Here is a 27,560-nt window from a genome sequence, read left to right on the forward strand (position 1 = left end):
TTACTTTTCACTATGATTTGTATTTGTCAAATGTACCGATGAGTGAATGTACACGTGTGATAACTTCGTTTACCGTGTCAAGGGCTCACTTGCAACACAATTATGTAGTCAGAATGAATAACCAATATATACGGTTATCGTACGCGCGTATGTACATGAGAATCTTTATATGAACAACGATGGCGTCTAGTGTTTTATACAAAAAGAGCTGCGTATTAAATATGTTACCGCGCGAGGTGAAAATTAAAATTATGTCTCTACATTTACTTTTATATATTATCTACCGTAAGACAATAATTTATTTGGTTCGCTTAAAGTAGCGTTAGAGAGCTTTTAAATAAATGCGATTTGTGAAAAAATGATAATGCAAACCAATGTTCGGTGAATATCAACTATTATAATAAATACATCCTCGCAATCTGAAGAAGTGAATTATCATTCAAAATATTGCTTAACGATATCCATTCATCATTAAATAACATTAGTTACGACACAGAATAATACGTTAATTCGAATTAACTTTAAAACTTGTTTCATTTTTTCACAAAACGAATAGCGCAACATTTTTACAAGTGCAATTGTTTCTTTTCGCAATAGTGGCCAAATAACTGATTTTTAACTAGTTTCGATATTCAATTGGAGAACATTGATCTCTTTTTATAAGAGAGAGATAGACATCTATTTCCTGTATTTAATTAAAACTAATCGATTGTGCCTATTTCACTTTTCAGAAATTGTATACTCGATATAGTAATCGTGATTGTATATAAATGCGATTTTTTTCTTATTCACTTGTGTTCCATTAATCTATTCTTCGTATGATATATATGTACATAGTTTCATTGTCAATTATTGCTCACATGCACCTACAGTCTCAGGCCTCATTTTATTGTTTTAAACAAAATACGATTTCGTTATACGATTCCGTTCGCTATCATATTAAAATTAAATCATTTGGATGTGTAAATTTAAAAATTTCCTTAAATCTTTATCCTCGAGATCTTCAAATAAGATAAAATGTTTCGACGGAACGCATTTTTTGCCAGTGATTAAAGTCACACCGAAAACAAATATGATTTCAGGCAATATGATTTCAGTGATCTATACAATCTAGTTTTTTTTTAACATCCTAACGATGCACTAATATAAAAACCGTTCACGTCAAGAAGATTGCACTTATATCTCGTGTTTCCATTCATAAGAATGGGATCGTTGAATCGAAACTCTCTATCGAATTTCCATTCCGTAATAATGTAGTAAACTTCTGATACATATTTACAACACCTTTCATGCACATTTATAAACCACAGCTCACATATATCAGTCTAATATCACTCACAGATCATTCTTTACCTTTTGCGATTAAACGCGTTTCGTACCGAAAGGGTTGTGAATGTCAATTTTGTCAACATAGTTTAAAAATTCTGTTAATAGGGGAACTCCGTTATCGTCATTTCAATTTAAAATTAACACAACCATTGCACTCGTTGTCACCGTTGTATGTATTCCTCAATGTTTGGAATGTAAATTAGTAGAGTTATATCCTGTTTGATGATAAGGTATATTAAAATTGATATTACTCGGATGCGTAATAACATCATCGACTGATTATCGACTATAGTCGATAACTTTTTGTTCTTTCAGGCTTCAGATATGCTTGCAGTTGTTGAAGTCAATTTAAGTATTTATATACAATTATGTCACATAAGAGAGTCCTCGTATCTTGATTAAAGCAGCCAGTCTCGGAAATAATTTCAACACAATTCGCGGAAATAATCACTTTGAATTATTAGGAGACATTCAACAACTTAGATCAGCTGGCATAGATTTATAGACACACGCACTGTCGATGATATTTCCGATTTAAATCTATTTTATTTTTACACGATTTCCACAGAGTGTTAAATCACGAGTATTAGAGGTATGTACAAATCACCTAGCTTCTTATGCGACGAGCACAATGTGTTAGCTTCAGTACAAAGCGTTGAGCAGGCATTGCTCGTCGCCCCAGTCTAGCTGGCAGGGATTTTCGGTCTCGTGGACTCAGCTGAGCTGATAATACTCGGGTGCGAAATCGTTTGCCAGATTGCTGAGGAAATTGAAGTCAGACGAGCTGTTGCTGTTGTCGGCGGACGGCGGCGGCGGCGCCGCCGCGGCGGTGTGCACCGGCTCACCGTAGAAATTCCCGTAATTGCCGTAGGATTCGTTGTTGCTGTCAGCCTGGCCGGCGCTTCCGGGTGGCGTGATGACCGCTGCGGTGGCAGCTGCGATCGCCGTCGCGGTTGTCGTCATGCCGGGCGCCGGAAACGGATCGGGCGACGATACGTAGCTGTTCGGGATGCTGGAAGCCTCGCCGCCCTGATGAACGTGCAGCTGACTGGCGGTCTGCTCGTAATACGCGCCCGGGTGACACTTGTTCCCCGGTCGGTAGTCGCCGGAACTTGGATGCATTGGCGGCTGATGAGTGACATAGCCCTCGGCGGTGTGTTGCTGCGGGTGTTGCTGCTGCTGTTGGATATCATTGAAATAATGCTGTCCGGCCTGCGCGGATACGGCGGCGTGTCCGTGCGTCGCCAGATTCTCCCCGGTTCCGTGATAATTGCCGCCGGTCGAGTAACCATAATTTCCAGGAGTCATGTAACCGTCGGTATTTTGCTCGTTCTGCGTCGCCGAATATCCTTGGCCGGAATTGTACGCATTGGTACTTTGCATACCTCTATGATAAGCATGATAAGGTGGCCCGGCTTGAGGATATCCGTTATACTCTCCAGTGCTGCCGTACTGTAATTGTTGCTGATGGAACTGCATGTTGGCGCCATACATAGACCTCGATGCCGTGCCCGTCGCTCTCACGTGATGCGCCACTCTTGAGCCGACTGCTTGATTCTGCCTGACGTATAGAGGATTTACCTCACTCGGATAAGAGATTCTTGGTTGCTGATACGTGTCTCTACAGTAACTGCTCTGCGATTGCGTCTGTTGCGATGCTGCAGGTATATTCTGCCTATTGGCGGGTACACCGTTTCGATAATCGATAGCCGGCGTTGGTTGATACACGCCCTGCTGTTGGAAATGTGCTTGCTGATTGTTCGAGAGATTTCGACCACCGTGCGGCGACATCGTTCCCGGGTTCGTAGATGCGTGCAACATCGGGGCTGGTAACGAGGTGGTAGAGGATGGCGAGCTTCGCGGTCTCTGCATGTAAGCCGTGTGAGCCGCTTGCTGAATACTGAGAGGGCTGCCCTGCTGAAGCTGGACGGAAACGGGGGTACCGGGTGTCGAGGATGGCGTCAAACTCCTTGTAGAATTTTGACCCGGTAAAACTGGCGTGCTGACCGTCGAGTCCGGCATGGCCAACAAGACACCATTGCTGTTCACTGAACACATATCCTTTGTGCTGGCCGATGGCGATTTCTTACTCACCGAAATCTGTTGTTGTTTTGCTGTGTTTGGACTCTTATGGCCACTCTCAACCTTCACTCTTACTTCGCCCGATAATTTTTTTGTCACGCTTGGCGACGTCACTTCGCTTCCATCTTGCGATCTCGAATCGTCGTCCACAATCATCTTTTCGAACGAGCTGGAGACACTGTTGGTACTGCCAACGCTGCTAGCACCGTTGCTGTTCGTATTAAAGCCGGCGTTACTGTTGTTGTTATTATTATTGTTATTAGTTGCACCAGGTGTATTGTTGTTGTTGCTGTTCCTTCGACCGGAAGAACCTAAATCGGTAACGTCGCCGGTGAGGGTACTTCCGACATCGCCTACACCCGAAATATCACAGTTATGACAGCTCTTCTTCTCGTCACTATCAGCGGATAACATTTTGTCACTTTTAGGTTTTTCCATGCCATCCGATGTGGAACCATCCTTTTCGTCGCCGTCTTCCTTGCTAAGCGTTTGCCGCTTGTGTTTCATCCGCCGATTTTGAAACCAAACCTTTACCTGTGTGAAAAAAAAGAATTACATTTATTTTTTTTTAATTACAAAAAATAAACAATGCAAACACATGCAATGCATTAACAATTATTCAATAAATAACGAAAAATATATTTCTTGTAATATTTTTAATAAAGTAACATAAAAATGGTATCAACATTTTTAAAATAAATAAATGGAAGCAACACTATAACAATGACTCTTATAACATTATAACATTATTTGATTCGAATTGTTACCTGTCTTTCTGTAAGATCCAATGAGGCTGCGATCTCTATCCTTCGCGGTCGACAAAGATATTTATTGAAGTGAAATTCTTTTTCCAGCTCGAGGAGTTGTGTATTTGTATAAGCTGTTCGTAATCTTCTTGGTAGACCATTCTCTGTAAAACAAGAATCCATTCTTCTTCAATCGTTGTAATAATGATAAATTCAAAATAATATAACATAGATGTTCAATATATGAGATCAATTTAATTATCTGCATTTATTTGCATATTTTGGACAATATCATTTTAGATTTAAATATCTCGCAAATAGCGTCAATATTTTTATTATTTAGTATGTTGAGAAAATCATTCGTTTTAATTTTCGATTTTATTTCTTTGCAGCACGTTGAAGGTTTCGCGTCACATCATTCGCTTTGTCGTTACCGCAGCAATGCTCTCTTTTTGTTATAGGAAGTAAATGATATCCTAATTAATGATCATTTAAGCAACCTAGACTATAGAGAGGAAGAGAAAGATAGGGTGAGAGAGGGAGGGATACGACACGACATCCTTAACAATGTATAAGCGAAGATTCCCGCATAGCGAAAAGGACCATTCTGGTGTTGTTCCGACGAGTTACTGGGCTCCTTAGAAACTTTTGGGCAAGTTTCTCACCGGCACTATTCCGTGTCGATGCGAAACACCTCCTAATTGTTATCGGACAAGAAACTTGTTCTGCGATAACAAGAGGAATGCCACGCAGGATCAAGAGGACGCGAAAACATAAGAGGGAGAGGGCGGAAGGACGGTGTAAGAGGAAGCACATCGCGGTTTATTCGGGCAGATTTTCTAGAAAGTACCGACCAAGTATCTCACGGTACTTCGTCGAGGGCGTAAGAGTAATTTCCACCCAACTGCGGTAAACAATTATTAATAGCCGCCTATCGTAATTACAGAATTCGCTGCACGCCCGGAGGAGTAATATTTCAATCAAACTTGATGGCTTGCCGCAAGCTTACGTTGTTTAACAAGACAAGTCTTGGCAAATTCTCTAGAAACAATGTACATTTTACGATAAATGTTTAGAAAAACTTTCTCCACACTACATTATTTTATGAGTATTTCAAATTTGTTATTTAACATCTATATATTAAAAGTGAGTGAGCGAGAAAGAATGAGAAAGGGAGAAAGGGAGGGAGAGAGGGAGATCTTGATGAACATAAACAATATTTACGAGCAAAATATTTCGTACTAATATTTTCTACTAATATTCTATCGGTCACTGGCTACCTGGATGTCAAAAATTTTTTTTTTTTATCAAGTAGGGGTGTTACACTTTTTTACGCGTCGCCGTATCACGAGAGAAGAAAAAACCGATACGGCGTGACGCAGTTTGGAGCAAAGGGGCAAGAGAGGAAGGGGGTCGCTCGTTTGGTAGAGCCGAGATGCTAAACTACCCCATAGCGTGCGAGCGGATGTAGGGTGGCTGAGGGGTGGTTCGACAGTAGGATGAGTCGTCAGGGGTTAAAGAAGAAAGAGAAAGAGAATGATCGAACGAGACTGAAGAAAAGAGACATAGAGAAGACGAAAGGTAAAAAGAGGAAGGTATAGTGACTGGAAAAGATCGGAGAAGGTACGTGATAGAGACGGTCAAAAAGGGAGAAGAAGAATAGAAAAGAGAAGAGACACTCGGGGATGAGGAAGAAGGGTGTAGACTGAAGATGTAGTAAGCTTTGAACCTAGCAAATCCTGCACGTGGAGTTTCCATAGGGTGAGGGCGATGGTGGCGAGATGAAAGTATCGCATGATTGACGTGGGCCTCATCAGCATTTCGGTCTTGCGATTGGTTGGACGAAACTGTCGATCAAACTCCACTCCACGCCCTGTATCTGTTCAATCGTTCCAGGAGTTTAATTCAATCCGGCGATGAATACAGAGCAATATTGGGATGGCAAATAACTACCCGATATAATAAATTAAACTGCTTACTAAATAAAAATATATACAATGAAAAACAAAATCTTTTGCTGCTTTTTCAAGAGCTCGAATATGAATATGTATTAAATTATTGCATTATTATTATTTAAATTATGAACAAATGATTTGCATAATCTTATATATTAATAGACATAAGTCTTTTTAAAGGATTACAAAATATTTTTAAAGGATAAATTTTTAGAACGTAGATGGTTGATATTAGCACAATAATCAAATGACAATAATCAAATATTGTTGCTAGCATTTATGAGTAAAATAACAATACTGTGTCACGTCGCTTCTTGCTAATCCAAATTAGTGACAGGCGTTACTGCTTTGTAATGGTAACGACTTTTTTTGGACGAAAATGTCGGCGTTGCTAGCAAGCTTCTCGTTCTTGCAAGACGATGTAGAGGATGACGAACTGTCAAGGCGTAGTCAAAATGAAGAGCGCAACCTGACAGGATCATGTGTGAGGTGAAAACGATAGAGCACGAAAATAGAATCCGTATTTTCGTATATTAGACTGTTAGCTCTATGACTTCATCCGGTTGAGACTGCTGCCATAAATTCTTTACAAAAGAATTATTAAGGCTTTAAATGTGCAAATTCCGTTAAAGTATCATTATTAAAATAATATTTGTAAATAAATGTTAATATTGAATTGATATGGAATTAATATTGTTAATTCACTTATTATTATATAAGATTTATATAGAAAAATATTAAAAATTAATATATTAGATATATTAGATATATTTTTTAATTACTTGAAAATTAGATCTATGTTCCTTTACTAATAATGTAGAGATAAAAATAAATGTAGAAAATAAAAAATAAAATAATAAATAAAAAATTAAATATTATAAAATTAATATATTAAAAATACGTAAAATAATTGCGATTAATAATAAAAAACTAAGAAGTTATTCTTTTCTATGTAACTTATTTATGAAATAATATTGTTACTGTTAATCATAGTTACTATTATTTTATACTTTTCACAATTAATATAAGACATCCTTTTGAATGAAAAATGACAGAAAAGCAATCAAAACAGAAACATGCAAAAAGATATTAAAATAATGGATTTGTTATAATATAATAGTTCGTCAATCGTCGATGGAACAGATGCTGGTGCCCGTGACAAAGTTGACAACCGTTCGCTTCGCACGTTCTCATCAGCATAAGAACGTCAGGAGATGAGCAAGAGGCATGAGTTTACACTCTAAAATATAACCTTTTGATGAAATATAATTTTGCGAGTTATGTGATGTTTTTCTATCACTTTTTTAAAAACATGTGTTTCTCAATGTAAACTTATTAAACGAAACTTAAATTCTTTGATATATCAAATCTTTTATCTGTGCAAGTGTAATAACTGTTACAACTGATATAATAAAATAATTAAATAATAATATAATAAAATAAAACTTGAAAAAAATAATTATTTTTTGAAATAATAATATTTTATCGAGATTTCACTATTTATTTTTTTCTATTAACTTTTATAAAATATTTTAAATTTTTATTCTAAAATATTTTATTTGTACACAAATTAGATGATATTTATGATTGATATTTTTGATATATTATATATATTTTTTACGTTAGGAATGGTACAATACAAGTGCGCTTCTTCTTCAGATTTATTTTTTAAAGTTCGACATAGTGATAAAGTTATTTATATTCTTTGTCTTATGATATGTATTTTGATTTTTAGAGAAATTTTTATTTCCCGAAATTTTCAATCATACGCATACAGAAAATAGAAGAGGAGGTGATCTGCACGCAAGCTATTGTTCAATTCCACTTTTCACTCGCTCGTTTCTCTTGTATTCTTTCGCCTTTGCTATGCCAGAATGTTTACGAACAGTTGGTGATATTCCCATGTTATCTATTTCTTTCTTAATTTTTGTATCATTTATGATGCTTTTATTGATTAATCCATTTTCGTTGAATAATAATGAGTAATAAAAACTATGTCTCAAGAAAAGCTTATCAATGATGTAAAGAAAAAGTAAAGCTTCAATTGAGAAGTAGTTCTCGCGCGCGACCAAGTCGTCCGGATCACGGATTTCCTTTCCATGTCCGGCTTCAGTATGCTCTCGTTTTCTCTGGACTGGACCAGGTCGTTTATAGACAGGTGGGAAGGGTCACATGACGGGCGTCTCTGTAATTTGTCTTTTGTTTCCCTCCGCGCCTGGAGGAAGAAAACTTGCGAGGAAGAACAAAGGACGGAAAGAACCACTACTTCGAACAGCGAGGAGGAGAGAACGATTACCCCTCTTCGTCCCGTCCATAACTTCTTTCTCTCTTCTCTTTTCTTCATCTTTCCCCTTTCTCTATTGCCTCTCGCTCGTTCTCTCTTCCTCTCATTCTTTTAGTATCGAGAGGAACCTGCGGCGGCGCGACGGCGGCGGCGTCGGCAGTGTAAACGTATGAAAAATGAGTGACGAGAATTTGAAACAAACGAGAAGACAGCCGGCTCCATGTCCGTGCTTTGACGTGTCCGAAACAGGTATACGGCGGTCAGCGTCGAAGATTACCGTGATCAATAACTTTTTGATCGCTTCGGATGCCTTCAGGAGTTTTAAGCTTGCCGAACATTGCAAATCTGGATTCTAGGGTATGATTTGAAAATACTTTAGGTCTATATTTTATTAAATGCAACATCAATTTTGAATTTATTTCATAGTTTTACAAAACGTTGATAAAACATTTCATTTAACTTTAAAACGTATATCAAATATATTGCATTAATAAAATTCTTTTATTAATAATATTGAAGTACAAATAGCAAATATTAAATTCTACGTTCAAATTTAAATTAAATAATTAAATTTATGTTTACAAATATTTATAAAACAAAAAATCAAAGATTCCAATTTCTATTTTGTGTTTTTAAATCGAATCAACATTGGAAACGATGAAAATAAGAGAAACTAAATTTTCACTGTAATTTTCTATGCTTGTTTGAAGCAATGGAAGAATTATTCATCGCGTAAGAATAAAGTAGGTATTTAATGCGCCATTGGGTAATTTGTGGCGGATAAGCGAGGGAAGACTGGAAGACTGGAATCGGCATAAACTGTGGCTCATTACAGATTTACACCAAGATGTAGGATGGGTATAAGTGAGGGGCAACGAACAAAACTAAACGCACGGGAACAGAATGAAGGGAGTCGAAGTGGAATGGCTGGTAGAAAGGGCTCTCGGCTGCTTTGGTTTTGGTGGGCTCGGGGGTTGCAGCCTCTGCGTTGGATACGAGCTATAATCAATTAACAGTGAGCAAAACAAGAACTGCGGCCGACCACCGACCACGGCCGCAAAATATTTCGTACCTTCCTGTTCCAGTTTGGAACCCCCCATTGCTACATTCAAGTGGCTACCTCACTTGCTGTTGTCCAGGGAACTGATTCCTGTATTGTACCATTATAGTGACGATTTAGAATATTTATCCTACTAATTGATTTGAGTCATTGATATCTGAAAAATCTTATTTATCAGAATACCTCATTGGTAATAACTATCTATTGGTACATCTATTTGTAATAACTTGTTCTCACAAGCTATTGAAATAGTAGAATACTTCAGTATATCTTCAGTAATTACTACATAATTTTCTTTGCATCTTGTACATTTTAGAATAGTGAATAGTAATTTTAATTGATAACATATATTTTGTATACTTGAAGATTACATAAATGTTTTTTTTTAAGTAAAATAATGTGAAATATTTATTTACTTTGCGTTATCTTCTCTATCATAATTGAAAATTATAATTAAAAAAATAATCAATTATATTTGTTTATTACACGAAATCTTTGTTCGCTTTGATTCATGATTGTATGTTCACATTTTTCCGACTTAGTTCTTGTCCGGCATAATAGCACTTCAGATATTAGCATAACTTTTTATATAGTCATCTTGTTGTAATGACGGAAAAAGAGAAGAGTCGTCGAGCTAGCTGGCATGTAGAGCAGACAAGAAGAAGAGAGGGAGAGGGGAAGAGGAAGCATGAAAAAGGATAGAAATACAAGAACGGAAGAGAACGGTGATGGTAGGAAAAAGATATAAAAGCGTCACGAAGATTTGCGTGTTCGAAAAAAGTTGTTGGCAACACCGCGAGTCGTCGCCGTGCGCTGGCTTGGTGCTGCCGAAGACACGGCAACGTCGGTGCTCCGCGCCAACCACCGCGGCGGCCATGTTGGACGTGCACAGGTTCGCCAACCTGTGATTACGGTGGGCGCGACGACGAGCGGCCCTTCGTGCAAGAAAATTGGACGCAGGGTTCTCTCCCGCGGTGAAAGAAAGGCAAGACGTACATATGCGTGGTTCAGACTGGCTGGATACATCAGAAGGCGTTGCCGATGCAACCTGCAATCATTGGGGTGGTGCGACGGGGCACATTCGACTTCTTCGTACACGAACGGCGAACGCGCGGTTTCGCCTCTCATGTTGATGCCTGATAAAAGATTACATATATATCTAAAGGTGCAAGCCTGTTTCGGCCTGTTCAAAAAATGAATGTTCGCAAAAGTTGCGGTAGCACGAATCATAATTGGAGGGATATAATCTTTGATTAATGATATCTCTGTATACATGTGATAGCACTAGCTGTTATTTCATAATAAAGACTCGCGAGACTTCGTGACAACCACTTGGTTGGCTTCTTGGAAGCTGATACCGATCGCCAATTATATAGTCTAGCTGTCACATTATTTATGGCAATTTTGTGAAATATTTTTTTCACGAATGTAACTGTTTAACTGTAAATTATACAGAGAAAATTTTGTTTTTAACAAATCTCTGCTTGGCATGTTCGCCTGACACACGATAAATCGCAATCACATGATAAGGCATACATAAATAGTCTAAAATAAGCAGGCCAATTTTGCTCCGCGGTTTGCAATTGATCAGGATTAATTCTGTGATTATCGCATACATATCCTTGGAGCGCATACGCTCACGTCTAACATTTTGCTGTTTTACATGACTTTTTATCCATAATTATTGCAATATTCTCATGCAATTTAAATAACGGCTTATATAATGAAAGAAATTGATTTTCAGCCCATATATCTTCATTATTTCTTTTTTCGCAGATTGAATATCAATGTTTAGTGTAGCGTAATTGTGATGTTGTTGCGATAACGACGTAATATTTTAACATTTCAAGAAAAATTACAATATATAGAAGGAAATTAGAAAGCATACTGAATATCTTTGTACGATAGTTTAAGATGTATGTGTCAAGTATAACTCTTGAAAAGATATGAAAACAGGTCATGTGAAAAATGTATGATATTATATCGAAAAGACATAACTGAAAAATAGCAGTGATACTTAAAGCATAAGGCGCCTGGTACGTGAAACGGGAGTGGTCTCTAGAGGGGATGAAAAGCCATCTTTCCATTAGACGCAAGATTGATTTTGTGAGCGCACCTTTTCGTAACGAGAGGTCGGTGTGCCCCAATGTCGAACACTAATGTGATTAAAATAATCCAATGATGATCAAAATACATAACGGTTCCTGATTTTCCCGGATCAATTTCCTCTGGTTTTATCATATGGACAAATCGGGGGTAAAAATAAATTAGAATTACATGTGGACGCAATCCTGGCTAAGCTAGGATTTGAGGACATTAAAACCTGGATGTATATGAAATATATACAATATATATATTTCAAGCGCATGTGCAGAGTTATAAAATCAATATTAGTAATAATTTTATAGATTTTAATTGTGTGTGTGTGTGTGTGTGTGTGTGTGTGTGTGTGTGTGTGTGTGTGTGTGTGTGTGTGTCCTCATAAATATTTAAGGAACTTCTATCGCGTTCAGCGCGAATGCTGCTCCCCAAGGAACAAATTCGAAACTAATTTTACGACAATTTGCGGCACAGAACGTAGAATCCTTCAACAATTTTTTGAGTTATGGTTCGAGTTGAGAGATTCTCATTACATCCTCCATTCGCGTTATGACCGCCTTTTTCCGAGCTCTTCTGAGCTTCTTGTCTCGGAGCAAGCTTCTTGTCTGTTGCCGTTGTCTCCGATCCCTCTTCCTCCACCTTTTCCTTTGGGACCGAGAAGTCGCAGCTGGATAAAAAGTTTATTTTAATCTTTACAAATTTTAAATCCTTCGCGGCTTACCCCAACGTCCATGTAAACCGTCGCGAGAAAATAAGAGCTAGCCCCTCTACTTCTTTCATCTTTCGCAACTCACCTCTCTTTTCGTAAATCTTGTATCTCTTTGATATTCTCATCAAATATTTTGAAAAAATTGCCTTGTTATGTGACAACAGCACATCTATACATTCTGTGCTATTTTATTTTGTTTAATATTATTTTAATTGTTTTTATTACTGTATTTTATTGTGAAATTTTAAATATATATTTTTCTTTATTATATATATCTTTTCAAATGTCATGTTGGAATATTATCGAAAAATATTTGTTACATATTTAAGATAGTGAAAACAACTCATCGATGAATGATAAAATCGTAATAAGCATAAACTCTCCTAACCATATTTAAGCATTTAATAATATACTTAAAAATGAAATTTTGTACAGATAAAAGAATATAACAAATTTTTATTATACTTTTAATCAATCTTCATCATCAATATCGTTGTAATTATTTTATTATTTATTATTATTATTAAAATGTAACTTTATTTTTTTATAATCTAATTATTTTTAATCAAATAAATAATATATCTCATACAAATAAATACATATCTCATCTCGTATTAAAATATTTTAATATATACTATAATATTTTATATAACATTGATAATAAAAATTTATAGATTATTTTACTTATCCACATATTTAATATTTATTAAATATTAACTATTTTATTATTAATTTTATATAATAATTTTATTATTATTATATATGCATACGAGTACAAATATTACATCATGATATTATTACATTAATATTGGCGATGGCGTATTCCGCGCATAGTCACGTTTGAGAGAATGAAGAATCGTACGCGATGTTTCGACGGATCAATATCGCAGTAATTAGGCGTCTGTCAGCTGGGTCGGCTCACGTTTGAAAAGAGGAGCATGGTCGATAACCATGAGCAATTTGTGCCGTTTTCTTTTTCAAGTTCGTATATATAAAGTTATAGATGTGTTTGACCATCATTTACTTGTCAGCGACATTATTATTGATTTTCTCAATTAAGTTAGTTATAAAATAAAATTCTTATTCTTCAATATTAATAGCAGATAGAAATAATTCTAATTAAAAATTCATTTGATCAAAAAAATACCAAACAACATCTCGATATATATTTAATATAAAAAATTAAATAGTTGTATTGCATTATTACAATATAAGCGGAGAAAAGATGAAACAGAAGAGTAGTCTTTTTATAATATGTAACATGAAATATACGAATATTCGCTGGTATGTATTTTTCATGCGTAAAAATAATGCGTAACGTAATTTATCGAAATTCTGCTCCTGCCTGCCACGTGTATAGAAGCAAAACAAAGCTCAGGACACGCTTCATTAATCGCGTTACTATGAGTTATTGCACCTGACATAACGAATGAACAGAAATCTTGCCGATTATTCGAATTAGCCGAGGAAAACGTCTACCGAAAGAGAAGTTTGGTTCTAAGCATGCATCAGGCCGTCCATACGGCCAATAGGAAGTGACGTTTATACGCAGCCGGCAATAAATTAACTAATATCACGAGTTATCTTTAATTAGTCTCAACCCAGCGGCACCGCAAGGTTTTCTTTTCTGATTTTTTTCTTCGTTTTACCACGAGACGAGCGGATTATTAATTACACGAATTTCTTAAGAACGTTCGTTATACTGTACGCCAGCATTTCAGGTAATTACAAAATCACATGATTGACTTACAGCGAAACGCCAAAAGAACCGTTTCGAAAGCAGTTTTAATTATCAATTTCCGCTGAACATGGCGATTAATTAATCGGCGAGAGCAGTAACAATGATGTTACGAGAATGCGTGACTGCTAACTGTCCAATTTTTCTTATCTATATATAATTCTCTTGCTCCCCAAAGATCTTTATAAAAACATGCAATAAAATGTATTACATGTATACATAGATATGTAATGCATATATATATATAAAATATATCCAATAGTTTTAAGATAAAATCATCCAGGACACAAAACAACTTTTCAAACTGTTATTGACTGTATTCAAATTTTAGACTCCATAATGTCAGTTAGATTATTTATAGGATATATTATTTCCAAGTGTCTCTCGTTGTGCGCTCCTAAAGTCGCATCAGAAAGTAGTAAGCGCCACTTGTTCGTCGAAATTACGGCGCTGATCGTAAGTCCTAAAACGTGCTTGGCATCTTAAAGAGAAAGAGAAAGCGTCTCGTCTCGAAGATATAAAGGGTGCGAGAAAAGAAAGAAAGCAGGAAAGGGTGGAAAAGGGATTCCGTGGTTGCAGTTAAATAAAACTGACAAAAATCGGCCCCGAAGGGCACGAAGGGTCGCTCTTGGGAAAGAGGCTGATGGAGGGGAAGGACGGATACGTGGAGAGTACTCAGACGGGCGCCATGTGTATAATAATGTTAAAGAATGTTAAATGTGGGAGGGTTTCGGGGATCCGAGCCGCATACATTAGTTGTTAACAATGCTATAAAGGACACTCGCCCCGTGTCTCACCCTTCATCTCAGAGAACAGGGGTACACAAGTCTTCTCTAGCGCGACCGGATTTACGAGCGTTTCTTTCCGTGCAATTCTTATGTAGTGCAATTCAGTAACATAGCAAATAAACAGTAACATGTAGTATTTGTATTGAATCGATTTCGTACATATAAAGATTAAATAGAATAAACGTATCGAAATAGAATAACGTATCGTAATTTGACATAAATTAGCAAAGAATGATAAGACTTGTAATCATCGCAAATTTATATAAAGATAAATTGTTGTGTTTAAACTTTCAGCTGCCCTGTGATTGTGCATGATTAACCAAATAAAAAATATAATAAAAAATGAATGAAATGAAATTATAATAATTATTTTCATTATCTTGGATGATTTGTTAAAAATATATATTTAGCTCTATTAATGTCATAATACATTTAAAAGTGCCATATTTAACATCTCTTTTATAAATTGACTTTTAAGAGATTTTGATCTTTAATGATAATGCCACGCTAATGTGGTCTGGAGTTCTAGAGTCCAGTACGTCCTAAGCAACCCCGTGTGTAATAATTTACCACCCGTGTCGACTCGTGCACGCGGTCAACCCTTGTGATAATTGTTTAAACCGACCACTGGCTACCCCTTTAGTCCGACTCGAACACCATCCTGAGATCTATTCGCTCTTGCGAGCTTCGTGTATTTTGTATAGGGTGTATAGAAACTTTATTACGATTGAGTCATTCCTCTTCTATCGTTATAAATTGCAAAAGCAAAATTATAAATCAAGAAATGTTTTTTTACAATTATATGTTATTAATATAGATTAGTATTTAGTATTTTTGCAAAATCTATCGTGAAGGCGTATCTACTAGAGATAAATTCACATTTGCATCTTTACTTTAGATGCATATTGTGCAATTTATAAACACTTGTAAAAAAAGAATTCTATTGAATCTATGTTTGAAAAATTTTATCGAGAGAGAACTTTGGTCGAGGGAGAAATGCCACGAGCGGAAAGTTATATCTTTAAAATTGATCAGTAGAATTTTAAGCTCTACTCTAATCTCCTTCATTCTGTTTCATTGAAATGAAGTAAGTTTTGTAAAAAAAAAAAAAAAAAACTACAACAAAGTATGAAATTTGTCCTATTTTAATTGAAAATTTTACATTGGAGTATTGAGAAATTTTATACTTTTTCATACACAAGCGTTAAAAGAAAAATCGCATATTGTGTGCTTTATAATACTTTTTTCAAGATAAAATGAATATTTGTGTGAAAAAGACGCAAAGCGTGAAATGAAGAAATATGAAATAAAGCTCTAAAATAAGTATCAAGTGGAGCAAAAGCACCGCAATGAAAAGCTTTTGGATAGTCTCCAAAAGATATAGGCGACGAGGAAAACGCAACGACAAGTGGAAGAAAGAAAGGATAAAGAGCCCGAATACTCGGTCGAGTAAAACGAATCCAGAAGAGGAAGTCTGGAAGAGCGAGAGTGTGATAGCGAGCAAATAATAGGGAAATGATTTGCTCCTTGTTAGATAAAGGCCCTGCGAGGGGACTTGCGAAAAGAAATATTGCTCCCAATGAAAGGAAGTGGGCGATGGGCTACATGGCAGTGGGGCGCTGCGAGGTACGAGGGTGGATCCATTCACTTGTAACTGCTCCTTCGCCGGTCGTGTCGGGTCATCCATACGCGAATTCTGCTCGATTAAGAGTTAAATAGTACGGGCGTGCTTTGTCACATAACTAACCACACATTTCCGGCTTATCCTGTAGGATATCCTTCAGTCCTATTGCTTTGTAAATTATTGCTGACGAATTATGCATGTATAAATTGCTTTACACACACACAAACACACACACACACACACACACACACACACACACACACACACACTGCTCTATCTATTACATAGGTATTTTTAAACGCAATTTTTTAAAATATCAATTATTCATTTTTGTATTATTGTTTTTCTATAAATGTTGTACTATAAAAAATATAATATTAATTAGGATTAGTATATTAGAGTATTAGTAATTTTATATAGCTAAGATAGCATCTAATAAACGAATCGGAAATACAGTATTTTGTTTAGTCACTTTCATTACTTTGAGATCATTTGCTGTCCCTCGCAGCCGATTTCAGTTTAAACTCTGACCATCAATTTTATCCGAAAATATCGTTTTGTACATGCAATCAATAAAGAACAACATTAATTTTAATACATACACATATACAGGAGTGCACGCGCATGTATATGTATTAAATACATGCATATATACAACATAACTTTTTCTCAATTAAGATTATAACAAGATTCATATTTGTTTACACTGTAAAACAAATTGATATTATACACCGATTAAATAATAAATTAAATTTTTATTATATATAAAATATATAACCAGTAAGTTTATATATATTTTTAAAAAAAATTTAAATAACATGTACCCTTTAATTATCTCATATAGTAATATATGTACAAAAATCGAGTCATAGTGTAACATTTCTAGAACGAGTTGACTCGAAAACAAGGTGTTATCCGAACGGTGTAAAAAGATTAGGGTAGAGGCGCGATTCTGGGAATGAGTCGACGCGTCCAACGAACGGAGAGGGTGAAGGCTCGCGCTACATTCGAGGGATGGTAGACGCTCGTGAAGGACGGAGGAGGATGTGTTGGTAGGGTATGCATGGCGGCGGAGAGTCCAGTAGCGATCATCAATCAGAAAGGCAGTCAGCCGTCCGTCAGTCGGCCGGCTGGTCAGCCACGTTCAGCGTGTACAGAGTTTCGCGCGGGAGGTTTCCTACCTACGAATTCGCGAGTCATGCTTGGACTGTCATCCTGACAATCGATTGAACCTGAGCACTAACATCCAATTCCGGAATTGTTCTTTCCATTATCTTGCCATGCCTAAAGATTCTATTCGACTGTTCCGCAACGTAGACACAGATGTAAAAAGTAGCAAAGACGTTCAATGCTGAGTTCGTTTATTAATAAAAAAAATAAAATTGCAATATAATATTTTGGCTCAAATAATTTGTCTTAAATTGCTTAATAAATAGCAATAAAGGCAATAAAATTATAAATTAAATCATTGCTATGTAGACTTTTAATTCGATAATATTAAAATTGTTAAAATTAAATAAAAATAATATTATAGGATTATATAATAATAAAGATATATAAAGATGTACAATAAATGTACAGAAAAAAATAAATAAAAAATAATTTACTAATATATCAAATGTAACATTAAATAATTGATAGTAAAATTAAGTGGTTTTGATATTAAATAACGTTCTACATAATTCATAGTTCTGCCATAATTACAAGTTTTTCTTTTCCATCTAAAAAATGAGTGATAAGATATGTAGGAAAGATATGGAGAATAATTCACAAGTATGTTTATATCTAGATCAACCAAATTGTATAAGAAAGTGTGATACGTGTATCTCCCTCCTTGAGAACAAAGTAACCTTTCTGAAAAGTGTCACGGAAAAAGGTCACTTGGGGTTTTATTCCTCCTATAAAAACTTCGTACCTAGTTATCCAAAACGAAATAGGGGGCCTGAAGTACCTATTAGCAATTTTTTGCGCGAGCTATTAATAAACCTATAGAACTTTCTATTTAGTCTCTCTCTCTCTCTCTCTCTCTCTCTCTCTCTCTCTTTCTCTCTCTCTTCCTCTCTCTTCTTCCCTTTCTTTTCTGTTAATATTGATGTTTGACGTAGCATGACTTTTTATTGGCGTACTGACATTTTATAAACAGAGTGGCTTCGAGCTGGATTTTCCTGTCGCGACGGAGTCATCTTGACGTCGGAGAGTTGAAAATCTTTCACCGCGATATTGGCCTGGCTTGGCTAGCTAATTACTCCAGACAGTCCCACTCCTTTCTGTCGACGATTTCCCTTTTGCCACCCACTCTCTTTCTACTCGTTCTCTCTTTCCGTTAGACTTACAGCGTCTACCCTAGCGTAACCGTGCGTTGTCTTCGTGAAAGAAAAGAAGGTAGGGTGAATTCTCCATTGCTCTTGGGGCTAATGTACCCTAAAGTACTTATAGTCCACACTGGTTGTAAATGTCCGCGTAAGATCGCTGCTAAGTTAATTTTAAATCTGTGTTAATGCGGTATTTTCTCGTCAACCGGCAATATTTAGCAAAAAAGAATTTTAAACAAATCGTGTTTACGACAATTTATAATTTTAATGCAGTGCTTTATATTAATAACCGCGTTAATGGACGTAGTACATAATTCTCGCGATACAACGCTTGCTTTTTTTCGAAGTAAAAAATCAAAATTTATTAAACTGTTTTTTTATATTAAATTGTTAAACTTGAATTAAAATTGCTAAAATTAAAAGTTAAATTTCATTCTTTAACAATTCAGATGCAGTTTGTTCACTCAAAGTCGCAACTCTCTGTTGTTGAAATGAATCAAAAAGACATGTCATACTACCGCTGTGGTCCTACCGTCTCTTGTCTTGCAAAACGGTGCTTCCTTGTGTCAATGTCCTGATGTTACGTCTGATGGCGACTTAAAGAAACGTCAGAATAGCTTTTGAAAGCATACCTACTCACCCAACAGAAAGAAAGAGAGAGAGAGCGGCACTTTGATCACCGAATGACTCGCGACTTTGCATTATGAAGCTAAACTGTCGGCGAAGAAGAAATGTAGGCTTTTGCTCCTGTAGAGTTGAAAACTTTTTATCGCTCTGTGAGGCCCATTACAGGCAACAGGTTTTGGTTGATCCACTCCAGAAAGAAGAGGGGGTTAACAGGTAGGAAGGAGGTATAGAGAGTTTCCAAATTACTTTATACATGTACCTATGATCATTAAAATAATGACATTAGAATCATATTTGTATCGCACTCAATATTATGTACTGATAAGATACCTAATATGTTTTTTTTTTCTAATTTTAAAGTTTGATTAATCGTTTAGAAAGTTAGAGTGAAATCTAAGTGGACCGCAGCAAATCTTCGAGAAGTATGACAGGTAACATTGAAGACAGTTTATTGCGTGTTATGAAACGTTAAAATCATTGCGAACTTGTTGATCCTCATTTTTCTAGCAAAAGAAGGTCCTTACGTTGGCGAAACTCCAATCGGACGTGAAGCGTGCCAACTGATTGGTCGAAATAATCCAGCTTTCTCTCGGCGATTACGTGATACTCAAACTACGATAAACGTTAATGGTAATCATCGTAGTAACTAGAAGTCAGGAGTTTCCAAGCTCGCTCAGATCAGCCCGCTATTTCTTCGGTCGCTTTTCCACTGCTTTATCCTTAATCGCTCTTTCAGCCACCCGACATCCCTGTCTGGCGTGGCGCGATTCACCCTCGCGACTCGACGTAGCCAGGCGGATGGTTCCGACCGGGAAAAATAATGCATTAGAAATTCAGATGACCGAGAGAGGAGGTCGCGCCGCGATTTATCAAATAAAAGCGGTAGTACAGTCAAATACCCGTCTATGTCGTCAGTGGAAGCGACAGTTCATTTTTAATATAAAACGGGCGGGGGTGAGATCTTCCGGGATGCAGTGGCAAAAAGAATATGGCAACTGCCCTCCTAGGTTACCTATCTCCAGATCTACAAATTCACGATAGGAAGTATCTAATGGTTTGCAAAAGTTATAGCTATAGATAATCTATCATGATAGAAACACATTTTGTTTGTTCTGTCCAAGAGATGTTATAGGCTATATTATTTTCTATTAAAATGGTGAAGTTTAGTTATATCATTATATTATCATGAATTTTCTAAAATTATATTAAAATATAAAAATATAAAAACAGATTAAAGAATTAAAAAAATAAATAATTTTTCTTATTGTCACTTAACATTCGTGTCCACGTCTTCATTCATCATAACTCTCAACCATCCCTTTATTACACAGATAAAGTATTTTTTAGATTCTCATTTCTATTTTGACGTGGAATCTACTAATACTTAAACGGTTTATAAATAGTTTGGCAATTTATTAAAATAGTCTCAGAATTATTTGAACATGATACATCTCATAAAAGATATATCGGTGAGCTTGTGTTACTCGATTTTAAAATTTTATTTTTTTAATAAACTATATAGAGAGATTTAATTATATATTATTAGAAATTTTTACAGCTTATTTATATTATAGAAAGAATATAAATATTATACAAATATTATCTTATAGAAATAATATAAATATTATAGATAATAAATAAGAGAAATTTAGTGAAAGCAGACTTTATTCTCAATTAATATGATTAAAAAAATATTAATATTAGAATAATTTTCCGTACTAGTGTACACATGCAATTAATTGAAAGTATAACTAAGACAGTCGTTAATAATGACACTAGCTCGTTTAATGAAAAATAAAATTTTCAAATAACAAATATATTTGTTTTTACGATCATTTATGATTGATCCTTTGGCATATGTTATCATCTTTTTTGCAAATTTTTACACCTCCTTTCCTTTTACGAGTATGGAATAACAGATATAGGAACCCTCGATGTCTTTTATTCCCTGCTAGAAAGGGGAAGATACGAAGAGCATGGCGAAAGATGTCTATCTGACAATATCGTCACCATTCTTGAGAGCTTCACTTTCGAACATTTACATAAAATTATTATTGCTACAGAAAATCGCGGTTGTTTCATTTTCTTTATAGAACATCGTAGAGTATCCTGATTGGTGCATATTCCTAATCATGTATTATATTTGAATATTTTTTATACTTAAAATTTTATTAATATTAGTGATCAGATTAGTTTTATTTGTTCTTACCGTTAAAACATCGATAACATAAAAATTTACTTTTGCCTTTAAAAATCATATTATATTTTATATCTCAGTGTGATCTAGGAGTGACAGAGAATGATATCAAAGAGAGAAAGAAAGACAGAGAGGGAGCACAACGATACGAACCCCATGCTTTTATAGCGCTCCATTTGGTATAACAACGAGCGTGGAAACTTCTTTTAGTGCCGGGCTACAGATTCCGGACCGAAACATGCGTACGATTATGGGGTTTCAGATTATCAATTTGTTATACCGTGTTTATTATTTGAGCTCTGCAAATGGGCGAACCACCCACATCTTGCTACTGAAACGCTCTGTTGCAGCTGTGAAACATCGTACTTGGATGGTTTGGGGGATAGTCTAGAATATTTTATGCGGCGTTATTCCTCCAGATGTTTTGCACCAATGTGCGAACTGAGAAAACTGTATACATAGAAAACATATGAAAATGTACGCGAATTATAATGTTTTTTCTATAATTCGACTTGCTAAGTTGGACAGATCCATTGAATATTTGCAATCATCTTAATGGCTGCTAACATTATCTATTGTTTGAATAATGTTAATTGTAAAACATATCGTAAGCATATTCTAAACATACCGTGCACATGTTCTTAACTCTACCGATTCATTAGAAAATTCATAGAAAAAAATCTAGAAGCAGTATTTCTTTAGCCAAAAAATGTCGGTACTTCATCATTAGTCAGCTTTACCCTTATAGAAATTTATTATTGGAAAATAGTGATTAATTACTTATTCTGAATATTGAAAGCAACAATGTTTAAAGCAACAATGTCTAAAGAATAATGTTTCTAATACTCAAAATAAGTAATTTCCAGTATTATATTGGCCAGTATTCCGGTATTATATTCCAATATTAAATTAAATTTTTGTAAAAAATAATAATATTTAATGAAATTCTTTATATGCTTTATATTATTAAACAATATTTTTTATTAAAATAATGATATTAATATGAATTACTCATTCATATCAGTGAATACTGATAAAAAAGATTATTTTCGACGTATCTTATCATACAAATAATATGAATTCATTTACTACAGATATCGTTTTTTTTTTTAAGACTTTTTTTCTTCCCAAGCAAGCAACCACAGAGACAGTGGGCTGTGGAGTATCATAGTAGCTGGGATTTTCTAGGAGAGTTATCTCTAATTCAGCGAGGATTTACTCGCCAATGAATCTTTAAATTAGATGCTCCATTCTTTTCGTACTGCGTTCCTCCCCGAAGGATAAAGTCCCGTTCGCTCAATCACCTATATCATGGAATCGTCGACTATAGTCAATTCCTTCCACCCTTCTTTCGTTATCGAACCTTTATGCCTTCCCTCTCCTCAGTTCCACTACCGATATTTGTGTCTTGCCGTAGGCTCTTAGAAAATCCCTGCTCTTACAACTGTCTCCGTTATTTTCACTCCGTTCGTACAGATCTAAAATTACGTCATAACTTTATTTTACAAATTTGCGAGCATCAAGCTGGATACTACTACTATTAGTGGCATCAAGTATCGTTATATTAATTAATGATGGAAACGCAGCCTAATGTAGTTTAGTAAGAAGCAGAGTTCGGCCACGAAAATGGCCGTCCCGCAGGAGGGTGCAAGACGGAGGACGAAAGATAGCGGCATGAGGATGATGATAATCCAGCTTCTAGCCTAGTCCTATCCCGAGGGATGCAGGGATTAATTGACACATCGGCGTCTTGGAGGAGTCTGCTGGGCTGACGCCTCTGCTTTGGCACCCACCGACGTGACTGATGAGACGCCTGGAACAAGGCGTCGGGAAAAACACTCGTAGATTCGTGGCTTTTTTGTAGAAAAGGTATCCAGCAAGAATTACCGACGAAGCATAGAACGTCGGTCGCGCCTCTTCTCCTGGCAAATAACTCAACTAATCAGACCACGTCCTCCTTCATCGTCCCATCCACGGCGTCCCCGAACTAAAACATCTCAGCTGGAGGGCACGTAGATGTAACAGATTGAAATTTAATACGAGCAGCATGGTGACACATACGAAAAGATGAGATGTTACTTAAGGTTTCGTAGGACACACCTCGTGACGGAGATAACGCCGTCTTGGATAGAAATTCATTAATGTGGATTCGACAGTTAAAATCGTAATAACGGGATAATTAGTTTAATTTCTGTTGGCTATAATTCATAGAAGCTTAGAAATATAACTGAAACAAAGAAGAAGTATTCTTTTAAATTAAATAATAACTAAATTTAGTCGAAAATTGAACAATAAATTTAATATAAAAGTTTTTATTAATATTATCATAGCATTTGCATTTTTTAATATTATGAAACGTAATTTTTTAATTATAAATGTTGAAAATTTTATTTCAATTTTAGTAGATATAGAATTTTTGTCCGCTCTCATCTCTAGAAGTATAATTATAAAGAGATACGCGATTATTATATATAGGCTCGCAAATCACAAAGAGATGACCGAGGCAGCGAGCGATAAGGGATAACACGGTAGTTGAAAGCAAAGAGTCGACGTGTACGAGGCGTCGGTGGCGGCACCCCATGTGAGTTATGGCCGTCCCGACGCTCTCTCCCGCTAGTCCTGGGCTCAATTTACAGATGATTCCGCGTGTTACCGCCTGGCCAGCGGCTGGTTAACCTCCGTGCCAAACACTTAATCTTCCGACGTGTCCTGCGGACGGTCTGACCACGTTTTGGAGTCGGCACGACGTTAAATCGCCGTTGTATACGCAAGATCGACACGAGAAAGAGAGAAACGGGGATAGATAAATAGACTAAGACGTTTGTAGGGTCCCGGATGTTGCCGAACGACGACCCTAGTAGCCCATAAAGTTGGCCAACCCTTCGGATTGTATCTCTATCCACTATTATATGAGCTTCAATGACATGTGATATGTCATGTAATTCAACGTGTAAAATTAATGCACGTTAAAAGCACACATTTTGTCATTTATTATTTATTCTATTTTATTATTTATTTCATTTGGGAAAAATTTGTAAGTAACTTATTGAGAATTCTACGAATTAATTTCGCTACGTTAAGTCGGATAAATATTTGCGGACACTCATTTTCCGAACAACTTGTTGGCTATTGTAAGGCTATCGGAGAGACCAATAAATTTGTGCTGTGAATCTCTCCACAAATTTATCGGTTGATCGTCGATAGCTTCATAATAGCCAACAAGTTGTTGGAAAAACGTGTGTTCGGATATCTTCTCAACTTAACGCGTCAAAGTTATTTCGCGAAACTTTTATTTCATATCATGCGCAATTTTATTGAAATTTATGTATAATGAGTGAGCGATAATAAGTGAAATAAATACATAATGTATCTTATAATATACAGTACATTAATCTTACGTATATAAATTACATTGTAGATTGCAAGTGTGCCATAAGTTATACGAATTAAGAAAGACATTTCTCAAAAATAATCAGCATGCAGTTTTGCTCAGAAACTGCATGCTAATTATTTTTGAAAAATTTCTTTTTGGACATCATTTTTGTGAATTGAAAAGATTGTGAAGAAAAAATAAATCATGATATTTTGTAAACATCCGCTCTATTTATACCTTGGAATCTGTAGTTTTTGCACGTTATGTAGCCCAGATGTGCATCGACGCTAGTAGAAAAGGAATGGTTTGGAACTATCATTAGCCGACGGATAGTGGCACCCCGTGGTGAGCCACAATGTAGCGGCGAAGAGCCAATAGACTCCTAACACGCCGTAAACGACACACCGAATCCTAACTACCTTGTTAATTGACATTCAAGTTGTCATTATGAATTTCTGACAAATTTATATATAGTAATCATGTGTTTTTGTTTAATTTAACGTAGATCTTGCTAGAAATAATGGTCATCAGTAGGTTCATTTGTCGGTTCTTCATCAAGATTTTTAGATTAATATTAATTTTTAATCAATATAACTTCAATCAACAATTAACTTATTATGGTAATCGATTAATTTTTCTAAATTATTTATTTTAAATTATTAATTATTTTTAATAAATAAAATATAATTATTACAGTAAGCTTTAAAGTTTAAATATATTATATTATTGTAGTACACTATTGTAGTTAGCCAATGATATGAATTTAAAGATACTTTTTATTTATAGATTTAAAATCTAATAATTGTGAAAATATATTTCTTGTTAATATTTATGTGATTATGAAAAGTGAAAAGTAAAATTTGGCGACTCACCTTGCTGATTACTTTTCCTAGTAGTTTTCTTTTCCTTCATCCAGGGATATTCAGGAACGTTGACACCCGAGGGGTCAGCGACACCGTGGGGATCCATCATGGTATGATACGCGGGATGATGAGCACCAGGACTGATGGAACCACCAGTTCCCGGCGAGTGTTGGAGACTGCTATCCCCAGTTAATTGTGGCAACGCCGTCATAAATTCGGCCATGGAAGGCTGACTGTTGATGAAGCCGGTTTCGGCGGATCCGCATGTTGGATCCATGACTGGATGATGAGTCCCGTGCGGGGGCAGCCCGGCTGGGGTACTTGCCCCCGCGGCCACCGTGGCCAGCCAGAAGCCGCCCCCTCCGTCGTTCGCCAGGACGGGTGTCGTCGGCCTCGTCTTCACAGTCGATAGCTCTTTACTCGCGTGGACCAAATTTTGAAGATGATTGTTGAGTTGCAGATTGCCAGAGCTGGACAATTGTAATTGGTGTGATTCCTCTTCGGAGTGTACCAATGCTTGTTGCTTGCTACGCATGAGATAACATTCACTAACTTGCACTTGTAGTTTATTTCTGTTTTCTGATAACAAATGTAATAATGAGAGAATGATTTGTTAATTCTTGATAAAATATAGTTGCGGAATATTAGGGGAGCCTCTTTTCTCGATATTCCTTTTTGATATAATTTCCAACCGTGAACCGTGTAGATTTTGAAAGAAACACACACTGTGCACTTAAATTCACTTGATAAATGTCTCACTAACAGTTTTGTCTATTTTTCAAGTTTCAAAATGTACGTACGTATATATATATATATATTATACATTTATATTAAAACATTGCATTGCCATTAACTATGGAAATTCATTACTTCATTCATTTATTCAAAATCTGTTTTTGAGAAGACTAAAGAAAGCACAGATCTGCTTGTATAGGCTATTACATTTTTTCATACATTGTCATTAGTACGCGAGTCGTACGTATGATGCAAAATCCTAATCATTCTTTACTTTAATGACACAAATCTATTACTTTTCTTTTTCACGCGAGCTTTTCAAGCATCGCTTTTTCTTTATTACACTTATTACTTACTTTCGTTTATGTCAAGGGAGAGTACATCGATCTCTAATTGATTAATTACAATCATTTACTACTTATTCACTGCACACTATAGTATTCACGATAGTACTCACTATCATCGTCATAAATTATTCCCCTTTACAAAAATTAACTAAAGTAACTTGTCTTATGATTTTTAACCTGGTATCAACAGAGAGAAAGGATTTTTGGACCACGCTACGAACATGACACTGCTTAGTCGCGGTCAACGTAGCTCGGATAAGATTCGATTCATAGATTCGCCATCTCAATGCGGGAACAATCAAGCACAGATCACCACTGTCACACGTAATCAACACGACAAGTTGATCGATAGTCCGACCGATCGACGGAGAACGCCGTACCGAATCGCGCGTACCGCGGCTACCGATCGGCCAAAACCCAGACAAGCGGGCTAGGGTACGCCAAGTCACCGATCGCGGTATACTTGCTAAGTGACAGAGGAGAGAGAGAGGATGTAGAGATAGCAGCCGCGAGAAAGTGGGGGGAGGTCCGAGAGACCTGTGGTGGAGGTATCCGTCGTGTGGAAGGTGCGGCAGGAGAGGCGAAGGACGTCCCGTAGAAAGAGACGGCCGTCTCCAGTCGCGAGGACCGAAATTTCCACGATCTTTTTCGCCTCTCCGGTGTTCCCGGTGTCTCTGTTGTTACTGCTGTC

General features: G+C 36.2%; 1 protein-coding gene across 1 annotated transcript; it reads right to left on the bottom strand.

Annotated features, from left to right (window-relative positions):
* LOC105428456 (uncharacterized) lies at window positions 1-27,560 on the bottom strand. The gene is made up of 3 exons (XM_011640791.3): window positions 25,797-27,560; window positions 4,179-4,321; window positions 1-3,945 (listed from the first exon to the last, which is right to left on the bottom strand). The coding sequence occupies exons 1-3, from the start codon at window positions 26,320-26,322 to the stop codon at window positions 2,044-2,046; spliced, it is 2,571 nt and encodes an 856-aa protein (XP_011639093.2). The 5' UTR covers window positions 26,323-27,560; the 3' UTR covers window positions 1-2,043.

Source organism: Pogonomyrmex barbatus, unplaced genomic scaffold (assembly GCF_055798465.1).
Source record: "Pogonomyrmex barbatus isolate J1 unplaced genomic scaffold, ASM5579846v1 scaffold2, whole genome shotgun sequence".
NCBI lineage: Eukaryota > Metazoa > Arthropoda > Insecta > Hymenoptera > Formicidae > Pogonomyrmex > Pogonomyrmex barbatus.

What these genes read in the sequence shown, in the direction of transcription:
- LOC105428456 (XM_011640791.3), bottom strand. Translation starts at nt 26,322, where the DNA reads ATGCGTAGCAAGCAACAAGCATTGGTACACTCCGAAGAGGAATCACAC. An exon ending in TAGGAAAAGTAATCAGCAAG is followed by an intron (nt 4,322 to 25,796) that starts GTGAGTCGCCAA and finishes CTTGTTTTACAG; the next exon opens with AGAATGGTCTACCAAGAAGA. An exon ending in TGGATCTTACAGAAAGACAG is followed by an intron (nt 3,946 to 4,178) that starts GTAACAATTCGA and finishes TTTTTCACACAG; the next exon opens with GTAAAGGTTTGGTTTCAAAA.